This window comes from Gobius niger, assembly GCF_951799975.1.
Source record: "Gobius niger genome assembly, chromosome: 2".
Lineage (NCBI taxonomy): Eukaryota > Metazoa > Chordata > Actinopteri > Gobiiformes > Gobiidae > Gobius > Gobius niger.
Genome location: NC_136853.1, coordinates 28,799,870 through 28,823,175, shown reverse-complemented (window position 1 = coordinate 28,823,175; position 23,306 = coordinate 28,799,870). Strand labels below are relative to the sequence as shown.

The 23,306-nt window shown below is 41.0% G+C and overlaps 1 protein-coding gene across 1 annotated transcript in view; it reads right to left on the bottom strand.

Annotated features, from left to right (window-relative positions):
• The window catches only part of trhde.1 (thyrotropin releasing hormone degrading enzyme, tandem duplicate 1), a 154,803-nt gene that overhangs the window by 105,488 nt on the left and 26,009 nt on the right, over positions 1 to 23,306 (bottom strand). The window contains exon 4 of the mRNA XM_079551519.1: positions 5,788 to 5,914. Within this exon, the coding sequence (XP_079407645.1) occupies positions 5,788 to 5,914 (127 nt within the window). The remainder of the gene's footprint in view (positions 1 to 5,787; positions 5,915 to 23,306) is intronic.

The window sequence follows — 23,306 nt, the reverse complement described above, 5'->3', positions numbered from 1 at the left end:
GTTCCTACAAACTTACAAGTGAAATCCAAAGGTAGAGCATCAGAATCAGAATCAGAATCAGAATCAGAATCAGAATCAGAATCAGAATCAGAATCAGAATCAGAATAGGTTTTATTGCCATGGTTTGAGAACAGGTTCACAAACTAGGGATTTTTATCAGTGCAAACGTGCGACAGGTAAAATATCAGAGCCATATTGCAGTCCTATATTATTGCAGTCCTATATTATCGCAGCCCTATATTATCGCAGCCCTATATTGTTGCAGTCCTATATTATTACAGCCCTATATTATTGCAGCCCTATATTGTTGCAGTCCTATATTGTTGCAGTCCTATATTGTTGCAGTCCTATATTGTTGCAGTCCTATATTATTGCAGCCCTATATTATTGCAGTCCTATATTATTGCAGCCCTATATTATTGCAGTCCTATATTATTGCAGTCCTATATTATTGCAGCCCTATATTGTTGCAGCCCTATATTGTTGCAGCCCTATATTATTGCAGTCCTATATTATTGCAGCCCTATATTATTGCAGCCCTATATTATTGCAGTCATATATTATTGCAGCCCTATATTATTGCAGCCCTATATTATTGCAGTCCTATATTATTGCAGCCCTATATTATTGCAGCCCTATATTATTGCAGTCCTATATTATTGCAGCCCTATATTATTACAGTCCTATATTATTACAGTCCGATATTATTGCAGCCCTATATTATCGCAGCCCTATATTATCGCAGTCCTATATTATCGCAGTCCTATATTATCGCAGTCCTATATTATCGCAGCCCTATATTATCGCAGCCCTATATTATCGCAGTCCTATATTATCGCAGTCCTATATTATCGCAGTCCTATATTATTGCAGCCCTATATTATCGCAGTCCTATATTATCGCAGTCCTATATTATCGCAGCCCTATATTATCGCAGTCCTATATTATCGCAGCCCTATATTATCGCAGCCCTATATTATCGCAGCCCTATATTATTGCAGCCCTATATCATTGCAGTCAAATGTTATTACAGTCCTATATTATTGCAGTCCTATATTATTGCAGCCCTATATTATTGCAGTCCTATATTATTGCAGCCCTATATTATTGCAGCCCTATATCATTGCAGTCAAATGTTATTACAGTCCTATATTATTGCAGTCCTATATTATTGCAGTCCTATATTATTGCAGCCCTATATTATTGCAGTCCTATATTATTGCAGCCCTATATTATTGCAGCCCTATATTATTGCAGCCCTATATTATTGCAGCCCTATATTATTGCAGCCCTATATTATTGCAGCCCTATATCATTGCAGTCAAATGTTATTACAGTCCTATATTATTGCAGTCCTATATTATTGCAGCCCTATATTATTGCAGTCCTATATTATTGCAGCCCTATATCATTGCAGTCAAATGTTATTACAGTCCTATATTATTGCAGTCCTATATTATTGCAGTCCTATATTATTGCAGCCCTATATTATTGCAGTCCTATATTATTGCAGCCCTATATTATTGCAGCCCTATATTATTGCAGTCATATATTATTGCAGCCCTATATTAATACAGTCCTATCTCCAGCACAGCTTACACAAAGGTGTGAAACAAGGTCATCTTTGCAGCCGTGCACAAGAGAGCTGTCAGATGCACACCACCATCACATGATTATTATGTGAAAATAATTGAAATGCACCTGTGTGGGCTGTTACTCTACTGAAATAACTGAATATTGTTCAATCATGTCACAGTTGCCCCAAATTGATTTCATTATTTTTCTTAAACACAAGTTGCTGTTGTCCAAATCAGCACGAGTAATTTGTGCATCTAATTTGTTTTAGATGTGCGATAAACTCAACTTGGGGAAAGCTAACCGTTTTCAGTTATGTGGCAAATTGGAGTCAGGTGGCTGAATAAAACACATTTTCAACATAACAGGTTACGGTTTTATGAACTGTTTGAGAATGTCAAACACAGTGGTGTTCAGGGGTCTCCACCCCGAGACGGCTTATGCTTCAGGAAGATGAGACTTAGGCCAAGTACATTCTGGACAGTCAGAAGCCGAGAACAAGTCTAATGTGTTCATTACTCAGTCATTGGCTGAAAAGAGAAATTTGAGTTGTTTTGCAAACACCATTATCAAGTTTCACTCATCTTTGGGGGAAAGAACTGGAAAGCTTCTGGTAGCCTCCAAGTAATATAAGTACATAGTAATAGAATACTTGCAGAGTTTTCCAGAAATGAGCCCAGCTGTTCATGTGAAACCCACCTCAGCATGGTCAGAGCCGTGAATGCAGTTAATATGGGTGTAAAGGTCAGTGAAGGTAAGTAAATGTCAAGGCTAATCTAAGATGATGGAACAAATAGGAAGCCGCGACTCAAAGTGAATTTCTAATGTGATGAACGGACGTGGATGAGGAGGAAGTAACTGACACATTAAATGTTAGGCTTAGAGATCATATTAGCAGGTCTGGGGCGTGGAGAAACAAGGGGAAGTCCACTATGGTCTGACATGGATAATTGATTCTACCAGGACAAATGCAAAGCACAATCAATTAGGACAGGAAGAAGGATCAGCACAAGGGAGGACGGACATGTGTGTGTCTGACACTGAGGCAGGTGAAAGGGAAACTATGGGCAAATGCAGGAGGCATTTCTAGGCTTGGATAATTTTCCAACTGAGATAATTTATTGTACCATTAGAAAAAATCTGTGAAGCTGAACTGCTTTAAAGTCGACAGTGTAACTAACTGATGATTTTCCAGGGAGGACCCTTTTCAAAACGAGATGGTGCATCTCAAGGGGTTATCCACTCAAATGAATAAATGAAAAAAAGAATAAAAAAGACTAAATTGAATGACACTATTGGTGCTGAGTGTGATCGCAGAGAGGAGCTCTGCACTTAAATAAAGGCAGTACGTTGCTATGATTTTGTCCACAATAATTAAACCTGTTTGATTAATGTAAGCGTCAATATTAAAGGTTGTTTATGTTGTCCTTTCAGAATAAAGCATTCTTTGTCTCCTTTAATTTTTTTTACATTTCATCCACAAATACAATTTACTCACCTCAGAATTTGGATAAAGAATTTAGATTCACTGTATTTTCCAACACTGTAGTTTATGTTCAGACATGTCAGAGTCTGGCATGTCAGACTCTTTGATGAATAAATTTTCATTTATTGTTGTAATATTTTTCTTGCATTTTTCCCTCCACTTCTCCCTCTTCATCTAAATTGGGTCCATGTATTCAGTTATCTCTAGTAGCGCAATTACACCTGGAAAGGTGTCCTAAAGTTGGCACAATAATAAATCAAGTTGTAGAACAATAACTTAAAGTGACATTTAAGTTCTTTCAGTTTCTTTATGCTATTCTTCAAAGCAGTTTCACTTCAGAGACTCTGCAGCTCCTTTCAACGCTAACTCAGCTCCCGCTCCTTGAACCACTCTCATTAATGGACAGCTCATTTCAACTCCCACTGATTGTTTTTCTCTCTCCTATTGTGCATAAAACACAATTATAGATCAGTCTAGCAATGCTCGCCTGCAACAGTCGGCTGTCCAATCACATATCAGCTAATGGTCAACTTCAGGTCAAGAATAAATTGCACTTTTCTCACAATGAAATGTGAATATGTTTAATCACCTGGCCTGTCTCCAGCGCGAGCAGGCCGAGGTTTGCTGCACAAGACCTGAAAAGATCTTTTCCTTTGTTATGGTTTCAATCTATTTCAGTCACTGGCTTTTCTAGTAATGGATGCAATTTGATAATAATACTTTCATCTTCTTCAAAAGATAATATTTCATTTTTAAACATAGCATTCAGTCCTAAAACATGCATAAAGTTAGCTGGACAGCAACACCAGTAAAATGTTCAGAATCCTGTAGCCAGAATTAGCCGTCAAACCTCGCCATCAAGATGTTTGTGGCTGTGTTCAACCCATCAACCACATTTAGTCGATGTAAAAGCCTAGTTAAAAATCATTACTGAAAGCACAGACGGTTTGAGAGGTAAAAGTGGCCTCGAAGCTGAAAGCACAATTGTGTTAAAGCTGCACTGCCTGAATCAAACCGTGATAGTCGGAGCTACCTGTGTGAAATCTCTCAGCTGTTGCCTTAATGTGTTTCTCACAGACCCTCCTGATTGTTCACTTGAGTTAATTAGAGGCACGTCTCGGCCGGAGTTCATCGCCAGACAGACTTGCAAACACTGTGCTTGGTTAGCCTCGGACTTCCTGGTTTGCACTGAGAGAAATGTGCTTTATTTTGACACACAACAGTGCACACAGTCTGTTTTTCTTTTTACAACTGTTGCACTTACAATGTAGATCAATGGTGCCGTACCAAATGAACCACAGCTTTAAGTTTCCTGCTTTTGTGGAGTCTGGTACGCACCTGGTGACCACTAAAATACACATGAAATACATATAAATATGTCATGAATAAATGTCATGAAGTCAACATGCCATACAGTTTTATAAAGGGACCATGGAGAGTATCTGGATAGAGGTACAAGAGGTACAGACAAACAGCTTCTATGACTTGTGTGTTTTTCATTACATGCAGACTCAGGCATCTAACACACTTTAGTGTCCAAATGCCTTTAACTCCAAAACTTCAACATCTATGATTATGAAATCTTCATTGCTTTATTATTATTATTATTATAGTGTGGTAGTATAGTACTCAGAAACAGAAAACAAGGTTCCAAGGACAAAGAAGTCTCTTCTGATGCAAATGTCCACAGAATGATGAAGCAGGTATTAAAGGTATCATATCAATTTCTCTCAATTATAAAAAAAAATCATTTGGCTTCATTCCTGCATGTCTGAGCAAATCTTCAATCAATCAAATCAATCAAATTTTATTTATAGAGCCCTTTACAACACTCAAGGCGACCAAAGTGCTTACAATAAAACCACATAAAATCCATTAAAAACATTCATACAACCAAACAATAAAACAGATAAAATGTATTAAAAGTGTCGCCGTGCTACTTAGTGTTAAAAGCCAGTCTGAATAAATGCGTCTTGAGCCTGGATTTAAAAAGGCCAAAATCAGTGATGGTGCGCATATCAGGGGGCAGCTTATTCCAGAGTCTGGGTCCAGCTACTGAAAAGGACCGATCACCCCTAAATCTTAACTAATACTGCTCTCTGAGCTCCGCCCTCTCCTGGAAAATGACTCGTCTCAACATAATTGCGCAACCTTGGGCTGACCCGCCCCTTCTCGGAAGTGCCTTCTGCTCTTGCACAGTAAACACAGACGCCCACTCTCTCAGAGCTGCTGGTCATGGCTGAATCAAGCTGATGATCATTTTACAGACGTCTGCACCGGACAAGCAGGCATTGCTAAATGCTAAACATGTTTAAACGTAATGCAGAAGGTGAGAGGCGGAGTTTCAGAGGAACTGAACGTCTCAACTTCTGGGTCAAAAGAAAATAAGTCATATTTCTTCATTCATCTCTTAATTGAGATACATTTTGTATAATGTGATGTATAATGACAAGTAAAGCAACACACATTTTGCCAAATGTGCCTGTAATGGCCTTTCGATGGTCTAAAATAGCCTGGTATAGATCCTTTAACTGTTTAAAAAAGGGAGCTCAGCTGTTTTCACAAAAAGTGGTATGTAATGTTTTGTTTTCTAAACATCAGGAAGCAAAAACTTTGTAGAGAAAATATCAAAAAACATCAAAAACGCTTTCAATATCACAAACAAAACTGCCACAAAACTGCAGAGTATAAGCAGGCAGATAAAGGGTGAAGCGAAAATGCCTTACCGAGCTTGGGCAGAGAGTACTGGACTTGGAAATAGTCCTGGTAGAATCCCAGGAGCCTCTTGGTGATGTGGAGAGCGTAGTCCCCCGCTCCACTGGAGATGGCATCAGGCCGAGCGTACAGCCGGATCTACAGGCAAACACATTCACAGTATTTTCAACGGGAACAGATCTCAAGATAGGGTAGATTGAATAGGCAGGATGATAATATGAAGAGAAAAAAATAAAGTGAATTTATTTCAGATACAGTGACCATATCAGTCGCGCTTTACTTTAATGCAGTTATGTTGGTAATAGAATGGAAATCGCTTGATAGCTATGGGTAGCTCGGGATAATGAATTTTGCTGCCCTGTTTCCATATTATTACTAAGAGAACATTAGTGTTTCCCAGTAATTTGCTGTGTTTGCAGTAAATTGCAGGAACTACAGGCGGAAATTAGCATTTTCGCGACAATGCAGCTTTCCTTTTTGGTCAATGTTAAATTGTGCACTGTCTCTGTAAAGTAGGAGCGCACTTTGTGATCTTGCAGCTCCTAGACTTGGCGCATGTGAGTGGGAAGCACGTGGGGTGGAGAAACACTCATGGCCATTGGTGATGTCAGGACACGATCCTTGTTTAGCTCACAATGGGGTCAATAAAGTTTTTAGTTTGACCTGTGAGATAATGCTGGAAATGCTTAAGGAAGAACACAAGGCAGCACGAGGTAAACGAGGAAAGGAACGTGAGGCTGCCATCAGAGCACCGCTGCCAGTGCTGCTTGTAATAAACCACGCCTCAGTCAACCTCTTCTCTTTTATAAGCCACGCCCTCTCACAAGTGGCACAGGCACACCCTCATAAAATAGCCATCGAGTTAGAGTTCTGGCCCCATGTTGGTAAGGTTAGGGTTTTGATCAATCTTATTTTAGTACTTCATTTAAATACCATAACATTCCACTTCAGGCGCCATGCTATTCCCATCCTATTACTATGCAATAACTGTAAAGAAAAGTCCTACCATCATATAATTGTACATGAAAGAGAAAAGTGGTTATGCAGGATGTGGGAATGAAGATTATGTTTTCATGTAGGAATATACTTTAGGCACTGAGGAAATTGGAAATGATATTCGGTGCTACAACTTAATGATTCCATCCATGAAAATGTAAGTGCTATATACTTTATTACAAGTTCTCTAATTAATCTTTAGAGTAAAGAAAGTTTGGTTCTTCAGAGAGGCTAAGGGAAATGTAAGGTTGAAAGAATTATGAGAAAGAAGACAAAAAGAAATGAAACCAGGCCAGAGAAGGGCAGGTCAAGTCTGTAGAGAGAGTTCAAAAAAGACTTGAGACTTGAGATTGTGTTTCACTTTATGGATCAAACTGCAAACTCTTGGCCTATGATTTTCCGAGCGACAGCACGAGTGGAATGTGTACAGACACCGGCAGTAACATACTATCTCAAGGCACACAAAACACAGTCTAAGAGAGATAAGTATTTCCCCAGGTTATGAATGTGATATTTCTTGCAGGTGGTACGGTCAATAACATTTATTTTCCTCTTTCTTTGGAAACAATTCGAAGCCTGGTGTGGACAGAAAAATACATTAATAATATGGTCAAGATCATATTATTAATAATTAAAATGAAAGACTTTGAAGATTTCATGGTGGACATAAATAGACCTTATGAGCACGCACTGTGATCCGTCCAGAACTGGCAGAATCGAAATCCGATCTTTATGGAGCAGCATCACACTGTCTTACTCTGTAGGATACATGGAGTATCCTAATTCAGGTGACAGGCTAGAAAACATTGATCATGTCCTTGTCCTGGCTCCGTTAGTGCAAAATATATTAAAAAGTAAGTGTCACAAGTGTTAAAGGAAACAAAACAAACAAATAAGTTTGGTAAGGCAAATTATGACTACTGGAACAAAATGTAGATGTGAAGCATTGCTGGTCCGCAGTGGTCACTAACACTGTGCTGAATTTTACATAACGTTACACACAGTTGTATAAGATATCTGAGCAAGAATTAAACAAAACAAAAGTTTAAATGTTGGCAATTCTAATTTTCTCACTCTTGGGTTTCTCATTATCATCAATAACACCTCAATTACACCGTGTGTTGCCGTGTGCAGCGACGTGCTACAGTGACTACATATGTGTGACTCCAGTCGACGGCTGTGCCTCACACGTATTGCTCTGTCTGATCAATATTATTCACACATGGGCCTGGCCAGTGCACTGACCCCCACACTGACCTTATCGACTAGAGACCGGACAGCCCAGCGACAGCGTGACAACAGGCTATGGCAATCACCACAGCAGCACACATGACACATAGATAGATACAGACGGCAACTCGTCATAGAAGGGGGCGTGGCCTCGCCGAGGGGAAAAATAGAATATTTTGGGAAACACAATTTTTCACTCTTTTTAGCCATTTTCTGGCGAAATATAAACATATCTGTCACATACAAATAAAGTCAAGTCTAAATCAGGTCCATATGGATGTTCATTCATAGCAGCAGAAGTGAAAAAACGGCAGTCGTAGTTAGCGCTAGCTAGCGTTAGCATGAAGCACCATGTTAGCATTCTCCGTTATTTATGTAATTATGGGCTGTTGAACCACTTTTCTCCTCCCAATGAACTTTGTAACTATCTTTTTTTTTTACTACTTTAACAAATGCTGAATTATGAACATAGTTTTCTACTAAATAAAGATACAAAAACACGGGGAGGAGCAAAGTGGTTCAACAGCCCATAAATACATAAATAATGGAGAATGCAAACATGATGCTACATATTAGCATCGCGTAAATGCTAACGCTAGCTACCACTGCCGTTATTTATTTATTTTCCCCGCTTCTACTGAACAATCTGCGCTGAATAAACATCCATATGGACCCGATTTAGACAGGACTATATTTGAATGTGATAAATTTGTTAATATTTCACCAGAAAATGGCTATAAAGTGTTTCCCAGAAGATTCTATGTTCCCCCTCGGTGAAGCCACGCCTCCTTCTATGACGCGATGCCGTCTGTATCTATTGGCAAAACGACTATCTGGATAGTGTATGTAACAGTAAGCATTAACGTATCCCAGCAGTCAATATGTAAATGTATATTCTAAGGGTGGCCTCTTAATATATTGTTGTGATGTCAATATTTGAAACATTTTACATTGCATTTTGAATTACTTTTAGTGTACAACCTATTTTCTGAGCCCTAAATATCACTCAAAAACTGAGTAAATAATTAAGGCTGAATCGGTTGTAGATCTTACAACCATCTACTACATGAACAACATAAACTAAAAAACAAATATGCTATTTCTTTTGAAAATAACTATATAATAGTCTGATGGAGTGGACGTGACAAATCGAAAACGTTATGAAATTGTTGTCACGGCAACATTGTCATAGGCCTGTTCGCATATGTATTTCTTATCTTGAATTAAAAGCCCGTAAATAGAATAGTAAATTGTTATCATTGTATTGTATAAGGAAAGAGAAAAGGATTGAACACATGATTTATTCTCATTGATAAACTATTCCAGTTTCATGAGCTGATGAATATTCCCCCATTTATCTGTCTGCATGGATCACTGCAGCAATTAAACACTGGCAAAAGCTGCACAGTAAATGGATTAATATTAAGTAAGTGAAATTCAGTATGAGATTATAGAGCGAGAGAGAGAGCAGGTAAATGCTCTGCTTCTGGCCGTCTCCAGTGATTTTGGACTTGTGTCAAAACTGATCCACTTCACTGACTCCCAACTGATTCATTAAAGTGAAGTGATGCTTTCAGGGCCTGCTCAAAGATGGACAAAATGACACTCTTGCAGATAAAAAGCAATTTGGTCAGTTTCAGTTCAGAAATTGAGCCGTGGCTAGAGGCTGATCCAATACTTGGACTCGATCGACGTCACAACAGTGCGCCGCTAAAAGGTCTAGGTACTCAGGTACTAGGTCTATTCGTTTTGGGTAGTTTTGTTGTGAAAGAGAAGCATACAGAAAAAAGTAGTTTTCAGTTTAGAGCCGTCAGGGCAAAAAAGAACAGGCACCACATTCAATCAACTGTAGTCGAGGAGGTACTACAGTTGTTTTGGCCCAAACTTGTTTCTAGCTCTCACAGTCCCTTCTATGTATTCAGATTGTTCAAAGAATCGTGTTGACAAAGTGAAGCAGGGGCGGTCACCCCCAAGATAAATCCCATTTAGATTAGACTTCTATCAATACAACAAGGTCTGTGTTTTGCTGTGTTTACAACATACTCTGAGGTGGCAAAATAAAGGTATTCTACAACACCAAAAAATCAGGTACCCCAGCTTTAAGTGAAGATATTACTGCGTGGACGTTGAAGAGCTCCTAAGGTGTTACACATCACGATATAGTACCCGTTTGTATCCGCTCAGAAAATCAACTTGTTTAATTTTGTGTAGCAATATTTGGATCGTGTAACTACTCACGTATTTAAATAGGGGAAACGTGGAAGAGCTTGGTCGCTTCTAACTTCAATCCCCGTTTGGCCCCATAGAGGTGAGGAAGAGAGGCTAAATGCTAACAACATCTTTGTTTTTTTGCGTGACTGAGCACACGCGTAAAGACCAGACAGGTACGCATCAACTTGTCTAAGCTCAGGTAAGAACATGTCTCAGCATGGAAAAACGGTGGCCTGCTCCTTTAAGTTCATAATTAATGCTTTAATTTGAATCGCGCTTAATCATGAAGGTGGGTCCCAGAGCTATGGGTTTGTCCATGTATTATCAAGGGGGTCAATATACAGTAATCAACATATTGCAGTTCTTCACCACTTTTACACCCCTTCACACAGTGCGCCTATTACAAACATTTATTGTTGTCTATTTAGTGCAACCAACAAATCTGTAAATCACCATTTATATGTCGAGCAAACTGACATATGCTTCAAGGGTGTCCCAGTTATGATTATGCATTATTCCATGAACAAATGTGTAAATGTTTTTAACTGTATATTCATAATAAACTGAACTGAAATCTCTGTGTGTGATAAAAACACAGCGGTGCATCAAACAAACAACAAAAACAACAACAACCAAAACCTTCCATATTGCGTTTGCTGTCCTTGAATTTTCATATCGATCAACTCACAGTATGACAAACTTCAGGCTATATCACTTCTATCACCGTACAAAACCTGTAGACAGATCACCTTTCAGACTGGGCCTCTCTATATTTGGCTGGCGCTGTCATAAATCCTGTCACTGTTTGAAAGTGTCTGATGTTTGAAAGTGTCTAAGTGACAGAGTCCTTGTTTGAGGAGGTCAGGATGGATCGAGCTAACAGCGGCGCGCTACACAGCAGACAGATGTGTGCGCAATGGCACTCCATCTCCCCAGACATGTCAGCACAGTCCGCCATGTTTCCTCACTCTTCCCATAACGAATAGAGCCGTTAATCTGTCTCCCCCTGACAGTGAATACACCCAAACACCACTGGGGGTTTTACCATGGCGACGAGAGAAGGTGGGAACACAAACAACAATAGAAAAACTATAGATTTATTTTGTAAATTACGTTTCCTTGACCTGTTTTTTTTTCCAATAGTGGTGACACGTGTTGTGACAATCGTGAGTCCTGAAAGTTGGGAAACATGCTTTGAAGAATTAGGATGTTAAACATGTGTTAAGTGAATGAGTTAGGAACGCCACAGTACTAGCTCACTCTTTCTTTGTAAACAATGGGTCGAAGCTATTAAAATTGTTAATTTGAAGAGGCATGAGCACAATTACCAGTAATTTCTAGAGCACAAAGGGATTGACATTTATTGCTTATCTTGTGCAGGTCATTGCAAAAGCCACTGCATCATTGGCAGAAATGTGTAAAAGTTAAAGAAATATCTCACATCTGTGAAACTTTGTGTCTTCATACACTGAACAGTGTCAAGGTAATTGCACAATATATCAGAATATTCAGATAAAGCCTATACAAAATTGTTCAGTCATAATGCAATTTCAGAAAAGTGCCAGCCATCAAAGTCAACACACACAGCTTCACTATGACCCTTCAAAGACTGAAGCAGGTGCACAGTCACTATGAAGAAGGCAGCTGTGTCATTGCGATCACAAAACTACCATCACTCAAAGTCCACTGATGAACCTACTATTCTTAAAGGGATATTTCAGGATTTTTGTCATAGGGTCTCATTTCCTAGTCATCCAGACTGTTGTTGATTTCTGGAGATATGTATGTTTTTTAATTCATGCAGTCCTTATATTTGAAGAGTTTAGTGGTGCTCGGCTAGTGCTAGGCTAGTGCATGTCTATGGTAACTAGTAGCCTGCATTAAAAACAGTGCACCTGAGGCAAATCATTTATAACATCGGACTACCCATATAAATGTCTGTGTTGACTGAAGAATGTTTTAAATATAACTATTTTGCATTTTAAATAACTTATATTTGAGCAGCATCAGCTTCCTGGTTGTAAGCTACGCAGCGGCGGAGTGATCTGCTAGGTTACTGGATCTACGGTAGTTTACCTGTGGCCGGCATTGCTACATGTGGAATTCACAAAGGAGCTTTCTACTAATCAGATATGGCAACGTTTGGAGGACTACCCCATGGTTTTGAAGAGGGTTTTAATGCAGGCTACTAGTTGCCATAGACATGCGCTAGCCGAGCACAAGCCCAGCACCACTAAACTCTTCAAATATAAGGACTGCATGAATTAAAAAATATGTATATCTCCAGAAATCAACAACTCTCAGGATAACTAGGAAATGAGGCCATATGTCAAAAATCCTGAAATATCCCTTTAATGTTGGAAAAATCATTACTGGGCTTCTGCCATCTCTCAGGTTTGCACCAAGAGCCTTAAAACTGCACTAAAAGTTGAAATCTATTCCCAAAGTAACACGCTTGTGTCTATTACACCTGAGTTTCATCAGCAAATATGATCTGAGCTGTTCTTTAAATCACAGCACACCACTCTTCCCTAATGTGCTGACAATATACGAACTCTGAACTTGCTAAATAAAGTGGGTGCAGCTTAATGGTTTTGTGGTTGACAGCGTGAAGTTATTGCGCTCAGAACGGAATAATTATGAATCATTGATGGACAGAGAAACGGACGCAGCTCTCAGTCTTCTTAATTGTTATGACATTTCCCTTCAGCTGTCACAAAATCAGAAATCACTTGGCTACATAAAATACAGCGAGAGACGTCCAAATTTCCATGCGTTAACCTTCATCCACAATTGGGAAACTTATTATCATAATTGTCCTGTCTGTGGCAAGATCAACCCGGATCGACAGTGTTTTATAGTCAACTATAAATAAAACTGAAAAAACACACATAGATGGATGGATGGATGGATGGATGGATAGAATTCCAGATATTTTCCTTATATTAAGTATCAGGTAAGTTGAATTATAACTCAAGTATACACTGATACATACTAACAGCTGTACCCATGTTAATACTGTACCTCATTGTAAAAGAAATCAGAGTTATGACTATGTCTGACAGTGTCTGAATCCATTATGCTCCTCATCTGCAATTACTGTCAATCAGAGCCTCACAGCCATAAAAGGATTTTCATAATATTATCCTGACATTGCCTACTCCAATTAGATACACAAATGGCAAAACTAATACCCTACTCACACACAGGCCTGCAGGAGCATTCTTCCAATAAAAATTCAAACTTTTTAAAAGCGCTCAAATTCCAGCACTTTCTTCCCTGTGCCTGAACTCATCTTGCAGCCAGCAGAGTGGAAATGTGCACAGAAAGTGGAAGCTTTATCCGAACCGCGGCTCGTTTTTTCGACTGAGTGGCAGCAAGTGGTGAATTGAATATGATCTCGGGAGGATTCCTCAAACGCCTGCAGTCATGTTCTCGCTGCAGGTGAGGAGAAACCAGAGCAGTGCATGTTACAAAAAGTGTGTGGGGGTTACAGAGAGCGAGCCGCACAAAAGCTCCACGTGACACTGAGCGGTGGGCATCTTGCGGCTTTTGAACGAGATTTCAGCAAGAAGCCGCAAAGTTGCATATGTGCATGTAATTCTCCAGATTTACTCTCAAAGTTCAAAAACATGAAGGTTTGCTCAAGTGGAAATTTTAAATTGCCTCGAGGTGTGAGCGTTAAAACGCTTGTTGGCCATGTCAGTCATGTCTCTGAGTTTCGAGCCAGAGTGGAGCTAAATATCTCAGAAAACAGGCACTCAAAGGACTCGGCTCAATAAATGTAACATTCACAACATACACAGAATATCTACACAACCCTAAATAAATAAATCTGTAAAAGATGCAGCCTATTGCTTTTTAAGACTGTATATAACACTGCAAACGCATCATATGTATAAGCTGTTAAAAATAAGCTTTATTACGAAACTACTACTATTAAAAATTACAAGTAGCATCACTGAACCATTTGTGAGTGTCTTATTTGTCAGAAAGGCACCCAGCTCAGCGGCGCATTTTAAATAATCTATTTCAGTGGTGTGTTTACAATCCCAGATCTAATCAAAAGCAACATGAAGGACAGCAAACAGACTTCTTTATAAATATCTAAACATCCCAGGGACATGCTGATCCATGAGCACGGATTACACAGCTGCACTGCAGTGTTGCCAAATCAAATATGTGCTGAAATAAACCCAGACAAATACAATTACTTTCAGACTTGTCTCACTGAATACACAAATACACCATGTTGTGGCATCTCGCTCATATTGGTTTCCATAAAAATATTTTATTTTGTTTCTTTGCACCGTTATTGTTAATTGACTTTTCCATTTAGATTTTTCAGAATGATTTCTATTTGCTAAATGGCCTTTTTTTCATACACTAAGATTAGAATACCTTTAAACGATTTGGGAAAGCCCACATGAGGTACCCACATGTCATGACCTTGGATGCTTGAAGGTTCCAGGTTCAATGGTTCAAACAATTAGACACAAGTATAAAAAAAGATGGAAATGTCCGGTCATCATACAGATCAGAGAGAAAGCGGGTTCTGTGTCCCAGAGATGAACGTGCTGTGTCTGAAATGGGAATATCAACCTAAGAACAAATGTAAAAGACCTGGTGAAGATGCTGAAACTGGTAAGTCATTCGTCATTATATTATTGAAACAAGTACTGACCGACAAAAATAAACGATAAAAAGCCACATTGGAGTTTACAAATGCAAGGACTTTAATTTTTGAAGACATATCTTGTGGTCTGACGAAATGTGATGCACCAGGCAGCCAATCAGAAAACATACAGTACGAAGTTTGCAGTTTGTGTGCCGGGCTGCGTGTATGCACACCTCGTCCAAAAAGTCACCCCGCATCATGCAGCAGAGCACAGCAATAAGATTGGTGGAAGCAGAAATAGAGAACAAACAATAAGCTTTTGCAATTTTCCACCTCAAGCTATATTAGATGAAAAGGACCTCAAACCCAGGCCCTCCCACCAATAAAAAACGTCTCAAGGAAGTAACTAAAAAGCCTTTATTTACATGGCCAGTCCAACAACTAATCTACATCAGTTGGTCATCAGAACCAGTTGATGGTCAAAACATGTAAATAAAGGCTTTTAGTTACATTTTGACCTTTTTTTCCAAAGGAACCCTACAACTTTTTACATACATCTTAACATCTATGTAGACCCCTTTGTTTCTGACTTTGTTTCAGTGCTTTTGTGCTTTTACTTTTTGTGCTATAATAAGACACATTGCAACCTGAACGCAGAGGACGATGAGGGAGCAGCAGCAGCAGCACTGTGACTCAAAGACGTCGGTGCCAGTATGTGTTGTCAACGTCACACCCTGACGTCCTGCTTTTCTGCTTTGAACCACATCACCAAAACATGGCTGGTCTGACTGGAAAGTACTTGTCCCTGAGCAGGAACTGAAACACAGCAGCATCCTGGTACTCTACTGCTCAAAGGCACACCAAAAGAGGGGCCTGTATTGAAACAGCTACGAGAACAGAGAAAGGTTTCTGTGGGGGGAAAAGTCAATTGACACATACCCTTATGTGCCACAGAAAGGGCCTGTAACGCTCAAGGGCGTCACAGTGCAGCAATGTAACTCAAGTGTGAGAAGAAAGCTCTGAAAAGCATATACAAGGTTCAAAGGTTTGTGCTAGTGTTGAGACTCTGATCAAACAGAAACTGATCAAAATCCCAGCTATGTTGCTTCTGGAAGTGACTTCAAAACTCAGATGATCACATCAAACCTACCCTTCCTGGAACCGCCACTTTAACGTGGTGGAGGGGTTTGAGCACCTGAATGATCCTGGGGGCTATGTTGTCGGGGGCTTTGTGCCCCTGGTAGGGTCTCCCAGGGCAAACAGGTCCTAGATGACGGATCAGACAAAGAGCGGTTCAGAAGCCCCTTGTGAGAGACCAACAGGCCCGGTTAATCGTGAGGCCGTCCTTCTGTGGACCCACCACCTACAGGAGGAGCCATAGGGGCTGGTGCAATGTGATATGGGCAGCTCCAACAGCTGCCCCCACGACCCGGAAACGGACAAGCGGTTGAAAATGGATGGATGGATGGATGGACATCAAACCTAAACAGAAAGTGTATACCTTAGTCCACTGGCCAACTCGAGGTCAAGAAAATAGCACAATAGTCTTTGGAGTCAGAGGTTTGTTGAGGTCTAATGCCTACTGTAAGGTCAGGGCAAGGTATCATGTCCATGGGTTGATTATAAAAACTGGTTGTAATCCACACACTGTTCAATATTAATTACCAGCAACTCCACCCCGCACTAAAACATTCATCATGTATTCCACACATTCTTTTCCCTTTTCTGCTTTATTGTGGCTCCTTCTCCTCTTGTTATCTGTCCTCTGGTCTGTGACATCTCTAGCTGCGCTGTGTCGCTCTGCCTGTCGCCCTTGGATGATGGATGGGGTGATGGACGCTCGGTTGCCACGGTAATTTGATGGATGGTTTAGCAACTGATACAGGCGTGGAGAGCGCGTCAAGCAACACACACAGGCACACGCCCCTCTCTCCACGCGCCTTATCGCATCTTCACTCCCTGACTTCTCGTGATCAGCAGGAGCCCAGGCAGTGGCAGTGTCTCCATAACAAACAGTGCTGACCCGTGGGTGTGTAGCGCCACATCTGTCCAATCATATCATCACTTGTGCTTAGGCGGGCGCACAGAAGAAGTGAGGCTGTGCGAGGGTGATAGTCTCTTTATCAATGTCAATGGGGACAGAGGAGAGGAAGATTATTGACTTTAAAACAAGCCAAACATCTGTGTGATGGTTAGAAATACACCAAGGCAAGATGCACACAGGCCTCGACATTCAGTTTGTCTGTTTGTTCAATAAATGGGACATAAACAAAAACAATCCTTCCTTTATAGTAACAGCCAATCCCTAAGACCCTGCAACTAGGGGTCTTGGGAAGGCCTCCACCGACAACCCCCAACCCCATCAGACCAACTGCTCTGTTTCCTCTAATATCCCATGTTGCTATACCAGGAATTCAAGATTACTTCGAGATATTCTGTATGTGTGCAAGACGTAATGACTTTAACAAATAACTTAACAACTGCGTTCAGCGATTCTGCTTGAAATGTGTGATATACACATACAGTATAATATGACTTCTATTGAACAACAACAAAACCTCAAGGACAAAAACTTATCAGACAAAAGAGGAGCAAACCCCACTCACTATGGATCAAACACCTGCTCGGTGTTGGAGACAGGACGCTCTATTCTCAGAGCACTTTTAATGCCCCCATAAAAATGAGTGTCACAGACAAATCAAATGCTGTGGTGACCTTTAAATATAAATATAATTTGAACCATATCATTATTAAAGCACGTAACCATGACCTTTATAATCATTATGGGATGTTAATGTGACATTTTGCGTCACTGGCATCATTGCAGATATTGTAGGTTGTTTAACTCTTTCCATAATAACTCATACACTCACTGGTCACAGTGGGGAAAATGCTACATATTTGTTCTATGCGTATGTTAGTGTCTCAAATTTAGTGACTACGTTATTTTTCAGTGACTTTTATCTGGCTCAAATTCTAGCCCTATTTTAAAGGGGCTAGATTCAAGTTGGCCATTTTATGCTCACTACTGCCACCTCAGGTTATACGTGTAACTGCAGCTTCTAGATTAAGCTCGTGCATGACAGCACTTCAGACCTGTAGTAACAACTTTTTGAGTGACATCATTTTAACATTTTTAAACTCCGTATAGTCCCTTTAAAGTTCTAAAAGTTGTTTAATACTGTCATCATGACACATGCAGTCCACAGTATTAAATAAAACTGTCAGTCCTTAGGCTTTAAACAAGCTAAACAACTGTTATATACTTTGTCTCTGTGTGGCCCATTAACAGACCCTCACCCACTGCTCCAAATTAACTTTCACCTACACTTTACACTTTACAGAGAACTGCTTCAGAGAGAATTTGAAATGTGTTATTGAAATCACATAACATTTATATTAGACCCACAGTTCAGATAACTTGGCTCAGAGGTGTGCGCCGCGACAGAGAGAGAGGTAAACGTGAGGAACGAGGCCCTGTTACATGAGACAGAGACAGGTAGAACATATCTGTGATGTCCAAAACACAATGAGATTGAGAATACGCCATTACAAAAGAGCTGGAGGCATGTACTACAAGGCCTGCTGCTTCTGTGGTTTAAAACACTGCTCCGAAAGCAAACACACCCACGGCCTCCAGATGCCCATAGTAATAAGTTATAAAGAAATATAAATAAATAGGGCTGGGTACCGTTAAACAATATCAGTATGGAATCAGAAAAAAAGTGTAGGTGCTACTGGTATCGAAGAAATATATATATACACAATATATTGTTGGAATGGAATGCTATGGACCATGGATAACCTACAAAATAACCACCCAAGCATCTGCTGGGTCACTGAAAGGTCAAATAGATGCTTTTAGCAATTATGCATCCAAATCTCCAAGTGTATTGACAGGAGAGCTTACAGCCTATATATCAGTGTGTCACCTCAGTTGAAAGCCTTCACGTTTCTGAAACTACACAAAACACAACTTACATGACACTTGCCATTCCTAACACTATATCTAAACCTAAACTGATCAGGGGGGACGGCAAGTAATGAGGTGAATAACTTTTTTTTTACATAAAAAGTTGCCAAGTGCACCATTAAAATACCGGTATCTACCAAAAAATTAACGGTACCAAGCGAGAAATTACTAATTTTCTAACTGGTTATGTTTATGATACCTGGTCAGGCTTGTGTACTCCCAACACTTATTGTGCAGCCTCAGACTTATTACTGATCTTTTCAAATCAAATAAAGCAAGCAATACACAATTAACACACATTGTAGGAGTCAATAAATGTCCAGCTTTCCAATGTTTGCCCCCAACAGTAACATACTATTGCGTTATTAATGGTATTAACTATTTTCGAGCGCAGCAATGTCTTTCCCATTCATGTGTTTATAGTTTCTTGGGGACGTCAGCTCCTCTGTGTAAGGCACTACAGCAGATGTAATCTCTCATTCACATTCACACAGCGATTACCTCACACATTAGCACCAGCAGCACTCAATCACAGTCAGTGAGAGCCAGTACAATGACAAAAGATTAAGAAATAATGAGCTAAACGCATGAAAGATAGATGTGTTATCCAACCAAAGCTGCTGACTGGGCCATCACACACTTTGTTTGTTTGTTTGTGTGTTGTTTGTCTCGTGGCACACTGTAATCCTGCCTGAAAGATGGAGGATCATTACACAGAGTCAGATTCCAACAGGCGCATTATGCACTATCCAAACACAAGACAAAAGCAACAATTGAAGAAAGAATGGCTGCTTGGAGTGAACAACACAGGAGAAATTGGAAGACAGTGATGGCTAGAAGTTGTTTGTGCATCTCACATCTGAAACATAGAAATGTTACCTTTAATGTGTCTAACAACGCTATAACAGCTGCTCTGTAGTGTGTCGGTCATGTTTTGTTTTTGTATTACAGAGCAAGACAAATGATCTACACCTACATCTGACATGAGGGGCCAGATCTTGTGGTTCATAGCGCAGGCTGTAGAGAAGACGAGTACGCAGACGGGGGCGCTCCTTGCAATCTTCAGTGTCATACCTGGCGCAAAAAGTGGGCAGGACAGGAGGGGGGGACAGACTCGCATCGCAATGTTGTGGTGCCGCCCCCTCCCCATGCTTTCCCCAGACCTGCGGAAGGCGGTGGGTTGCGAGGGGGGGTTCTCTTGTACACGCGTAACATGCACGATGCAACGCGCAATGTTTAATAAAGATTAAAGAAATAAAACTGTCCCTCTGCTGCAGCCACGCGCTGCAGAAACAAGATGATCGGGCAGGAAAGAGAGGCAGCAGCCTCGTGTTCGACACCGTTCGAATGCGCAAAGTTACGAAATGTACAGGATTTAATTGATCAGACACTGTCATATCGGCTGCGGAGGAGTTGCAGAGTTATGCAGCAGTTGCAAGAAAATTAACATTTGTGCTATGCTGCAGGATTCTTGGAGCGGCTGAATTGGAAAAAGAAAAAAAAGTTGCTATGTGCCCTGTTAAATGCGCTTCTTTCTTTTGGACTGAGCTGTGGCTACACAAGGAGCATCATCAGGAGGTAAAGACTGACACACGATGGAAATGTCTCCTTTAAACGCAGATTAGACCTGGTCTTGTGGCACTTGAAGGCATGTGTGGTTTATTTATGGAAAACTGTTGTTGTTTTAGTGTTAGGGGTGTGCAGGTTGATCTACTGTATCAAAGTCAGCCCGTGCGTAACCTACACTCAAACAGACTTGTCAAGGCAATTTCGCTTTTGTTTTCAATTGTGCTGCTTGTAATGAACCAGGCCTCAGTCGGCCTCTTTTTCTTAAATAACGCCCTCTCCCTAGCGGCGCAGCCTTTAGCGCAAAACCTGCGCCACATGCAAGAACGCGCGTGCACCACGTTGCGTTTAGAGTTGCGCACGGACCGCTCCAGTCACAAGATCTGGCCCGAGGAGTGTTAATTATTGTGACTGTACATGACATGTCGTTTGCATGTTCTTCCCGGGTACTCCAGTTTCCCCTACCACTAAAAACGAGTATAACATTTTTTTTTTTCCACATTTCCTTTTTGCTATTACAGTAAGAGCATGTTAAATGAAGACTCTTACGACTTAAACATTTTCAAATCAAGACACGTAATATTCAATAATAATAATACATTGGAAGAAAGTCACAGAGTTTTTACAGATTAAACAGACATAACATAAAATGGACTATTATTGTAGGTCGTATGCGAGCTGAAAAGGTGAGTTTAAAGCAGTTTCTTGAAAGTGTTCAGTGAGTCTGAGTTTCTGATGTGGATGGGGAGTGAGTTCCAGAGAGTGGGGGCAGCAATGGCAAAGGCTCGGTCTCCCAACGGACACTTTATATTGTACGACAATATCTTTTCTACTAATGTAGATAATTTGAAGAGTGTTTCTCAAAACAGCAGCATAACTCACATTCGCAACAACAACAATCACACACATTTGTGTCCAAACAACCCAACACCAAAAGCCCTCAGTGCCATCTGCAACATTGCAAACAAATCTGTAATCTGTACAAATCCCATGTAATATCAAGTAAAGAGCAGATTTGTATTTATTTTTTATTATTTGACAGGTCTCCTCACCTCCTGACATCTGAATGTCAGCTGTTTGGCAACGAGATCACAACATATCACTGCATCCACCCAGAGAGGATCACAATGAGCACAGGTTGAAAATAGATATGTGAGCAGTGAGGGAAAAGTGTGTTATAGAGTTGACCATGAAAATGAATTAATGATACAGTAGATCAGTGGTCACCAATTGCACTTGCCCAAGGACCTTTTTTTTCTTTTGTCCCGACAAAAACTTTGGGCCAGCAACTCTCCTCATATTAGATCAAATTAATATATTGTATATTCATGAAATTAAATACAATTTTAATAATACATTTTTACATTTCACTTCAATTCATTAACAACAAACTACTTTTAATTAAGTAAACTACCTAGAGAGATACTTGGGACCATGAAAACCCACATGGGAGCAGTGAGGGCGGCCTATGTTCCCAGAAATTAAATCTCGTGCACAGTCCGTCTGACTAACTAGTTTTGTTGTAACTGGGTAGTCTTTTCCAGCTACTGTTTCTCCCTGTTGCTGCTGAGGAGGAACGTTCTGTCCCGTCTTGTTTCTTCTTGTTTCGCCGTGTATCCTCTGTCTATGAACACTTGTGCAGACCTGACATAAGACCTTCTGAGCGACATGATGAGGCTTTATAACAGCAGGCGGCACAAGTGGCTAAAATGTGCACAGATGAGTTTTCTAAACAAACTACACTTCACTCTTGTGTTAACTCGCATTATTATCAATGACCTTTTAGCCTGAATGCAACTCTGTGACACACTTTTATTTTCCCATTGTTCCCGTTTTATTTATTTTCAGTTTTTAAGTCTTTAAAGTTATTTTAATGTTTTTTGAATGTCTAAATGGTCTGGGCCCTTATTATCTTTCAGAACTGCTTTCACCATATGAACCTTCACGGCCCCTTCGCTCCTCCGGCAGGGGTCTCCTAGTTATTCCTAAAGTCAACAAATACACTTTCCAGTGTATTTCCAGTCTCCTCTGAGGGGCCCTCTGGCTCGGGAGCAGTGACGGGCTGTGGCTGTGTGGATGTTGTCCTCTGTGTGCTCAGGTAGAGGTGTGGTGTCTCTGTCCTCTGTGTGCTCAGGTGGAGGTGTGGTGTCTCTTGCCTGTGGGTGCTCAGGTGGAGGTGTGGTGTCTCTGTCCTGTGGGTGCTCAGGTGGAGGTGTGGTGTCTCTGTCCTCTGTGTGCTCAAGTGGAGGTGTGGTGTCTCTTGCCTGTGGGTGCTCAGGTGGAGGTGTGGTGTCTCTTGCCTGTGGGTGCTCAGGTGGAGGTGTGGTGTCTCTGTCCTGTGGGTGCTCAGGTGGAGGTGTGGTGTCTCTGTTCTGTGGGTGCTCAGGTGGAGGTGTGGTGTCTCTGTCCTGTGGGTGCTCAGGTGGAGGTGTGGTGTCTCTTGCCTGTGGGTGCTCAGGTAGAGGTGTGGTGTCTCTGTCCTGTGGGTGCTCAGGTGGAGGTGTGGTGTCTCTGTCCTGTGGGTGCTCAGGTGGAGGTGTGGTGTCTCTGTCCTGTGGGTGCTCAGGTGGAGATGTGGTGTCTCTGTCCTGTGGGTGCTCAGGTGGAGGTGTGGTGTCTCTGTCCTGTGGGTGCTCAAGTGAAGGTGTGGTGTCTCTTGCCTGTGGGTGCTCAGGTAGAGGTGTGGTGTCTCTGTCCTGTGGGTGCTCAGGTGGAGGTGTGGTGTCTCTGTCCTCTGTGTGCTCAGGTGGAGGTGTGGTGTCTCTTGCCTGTGGGTGCTCAGGTGGAGGTGTGGTGTCTCTGTCCTGTGGGTGCTCAAGTGGAGGTGTGGTGTCTCTGTCCTCTGTGTGCTCAAGTGGAGGTGTGGTGTCTCTGTCCTGTGGGTGCTCAGGTGGAGGTGTGGTGTCTCTGTCCTGTGGGTGCTCAAGTGGAGGTGT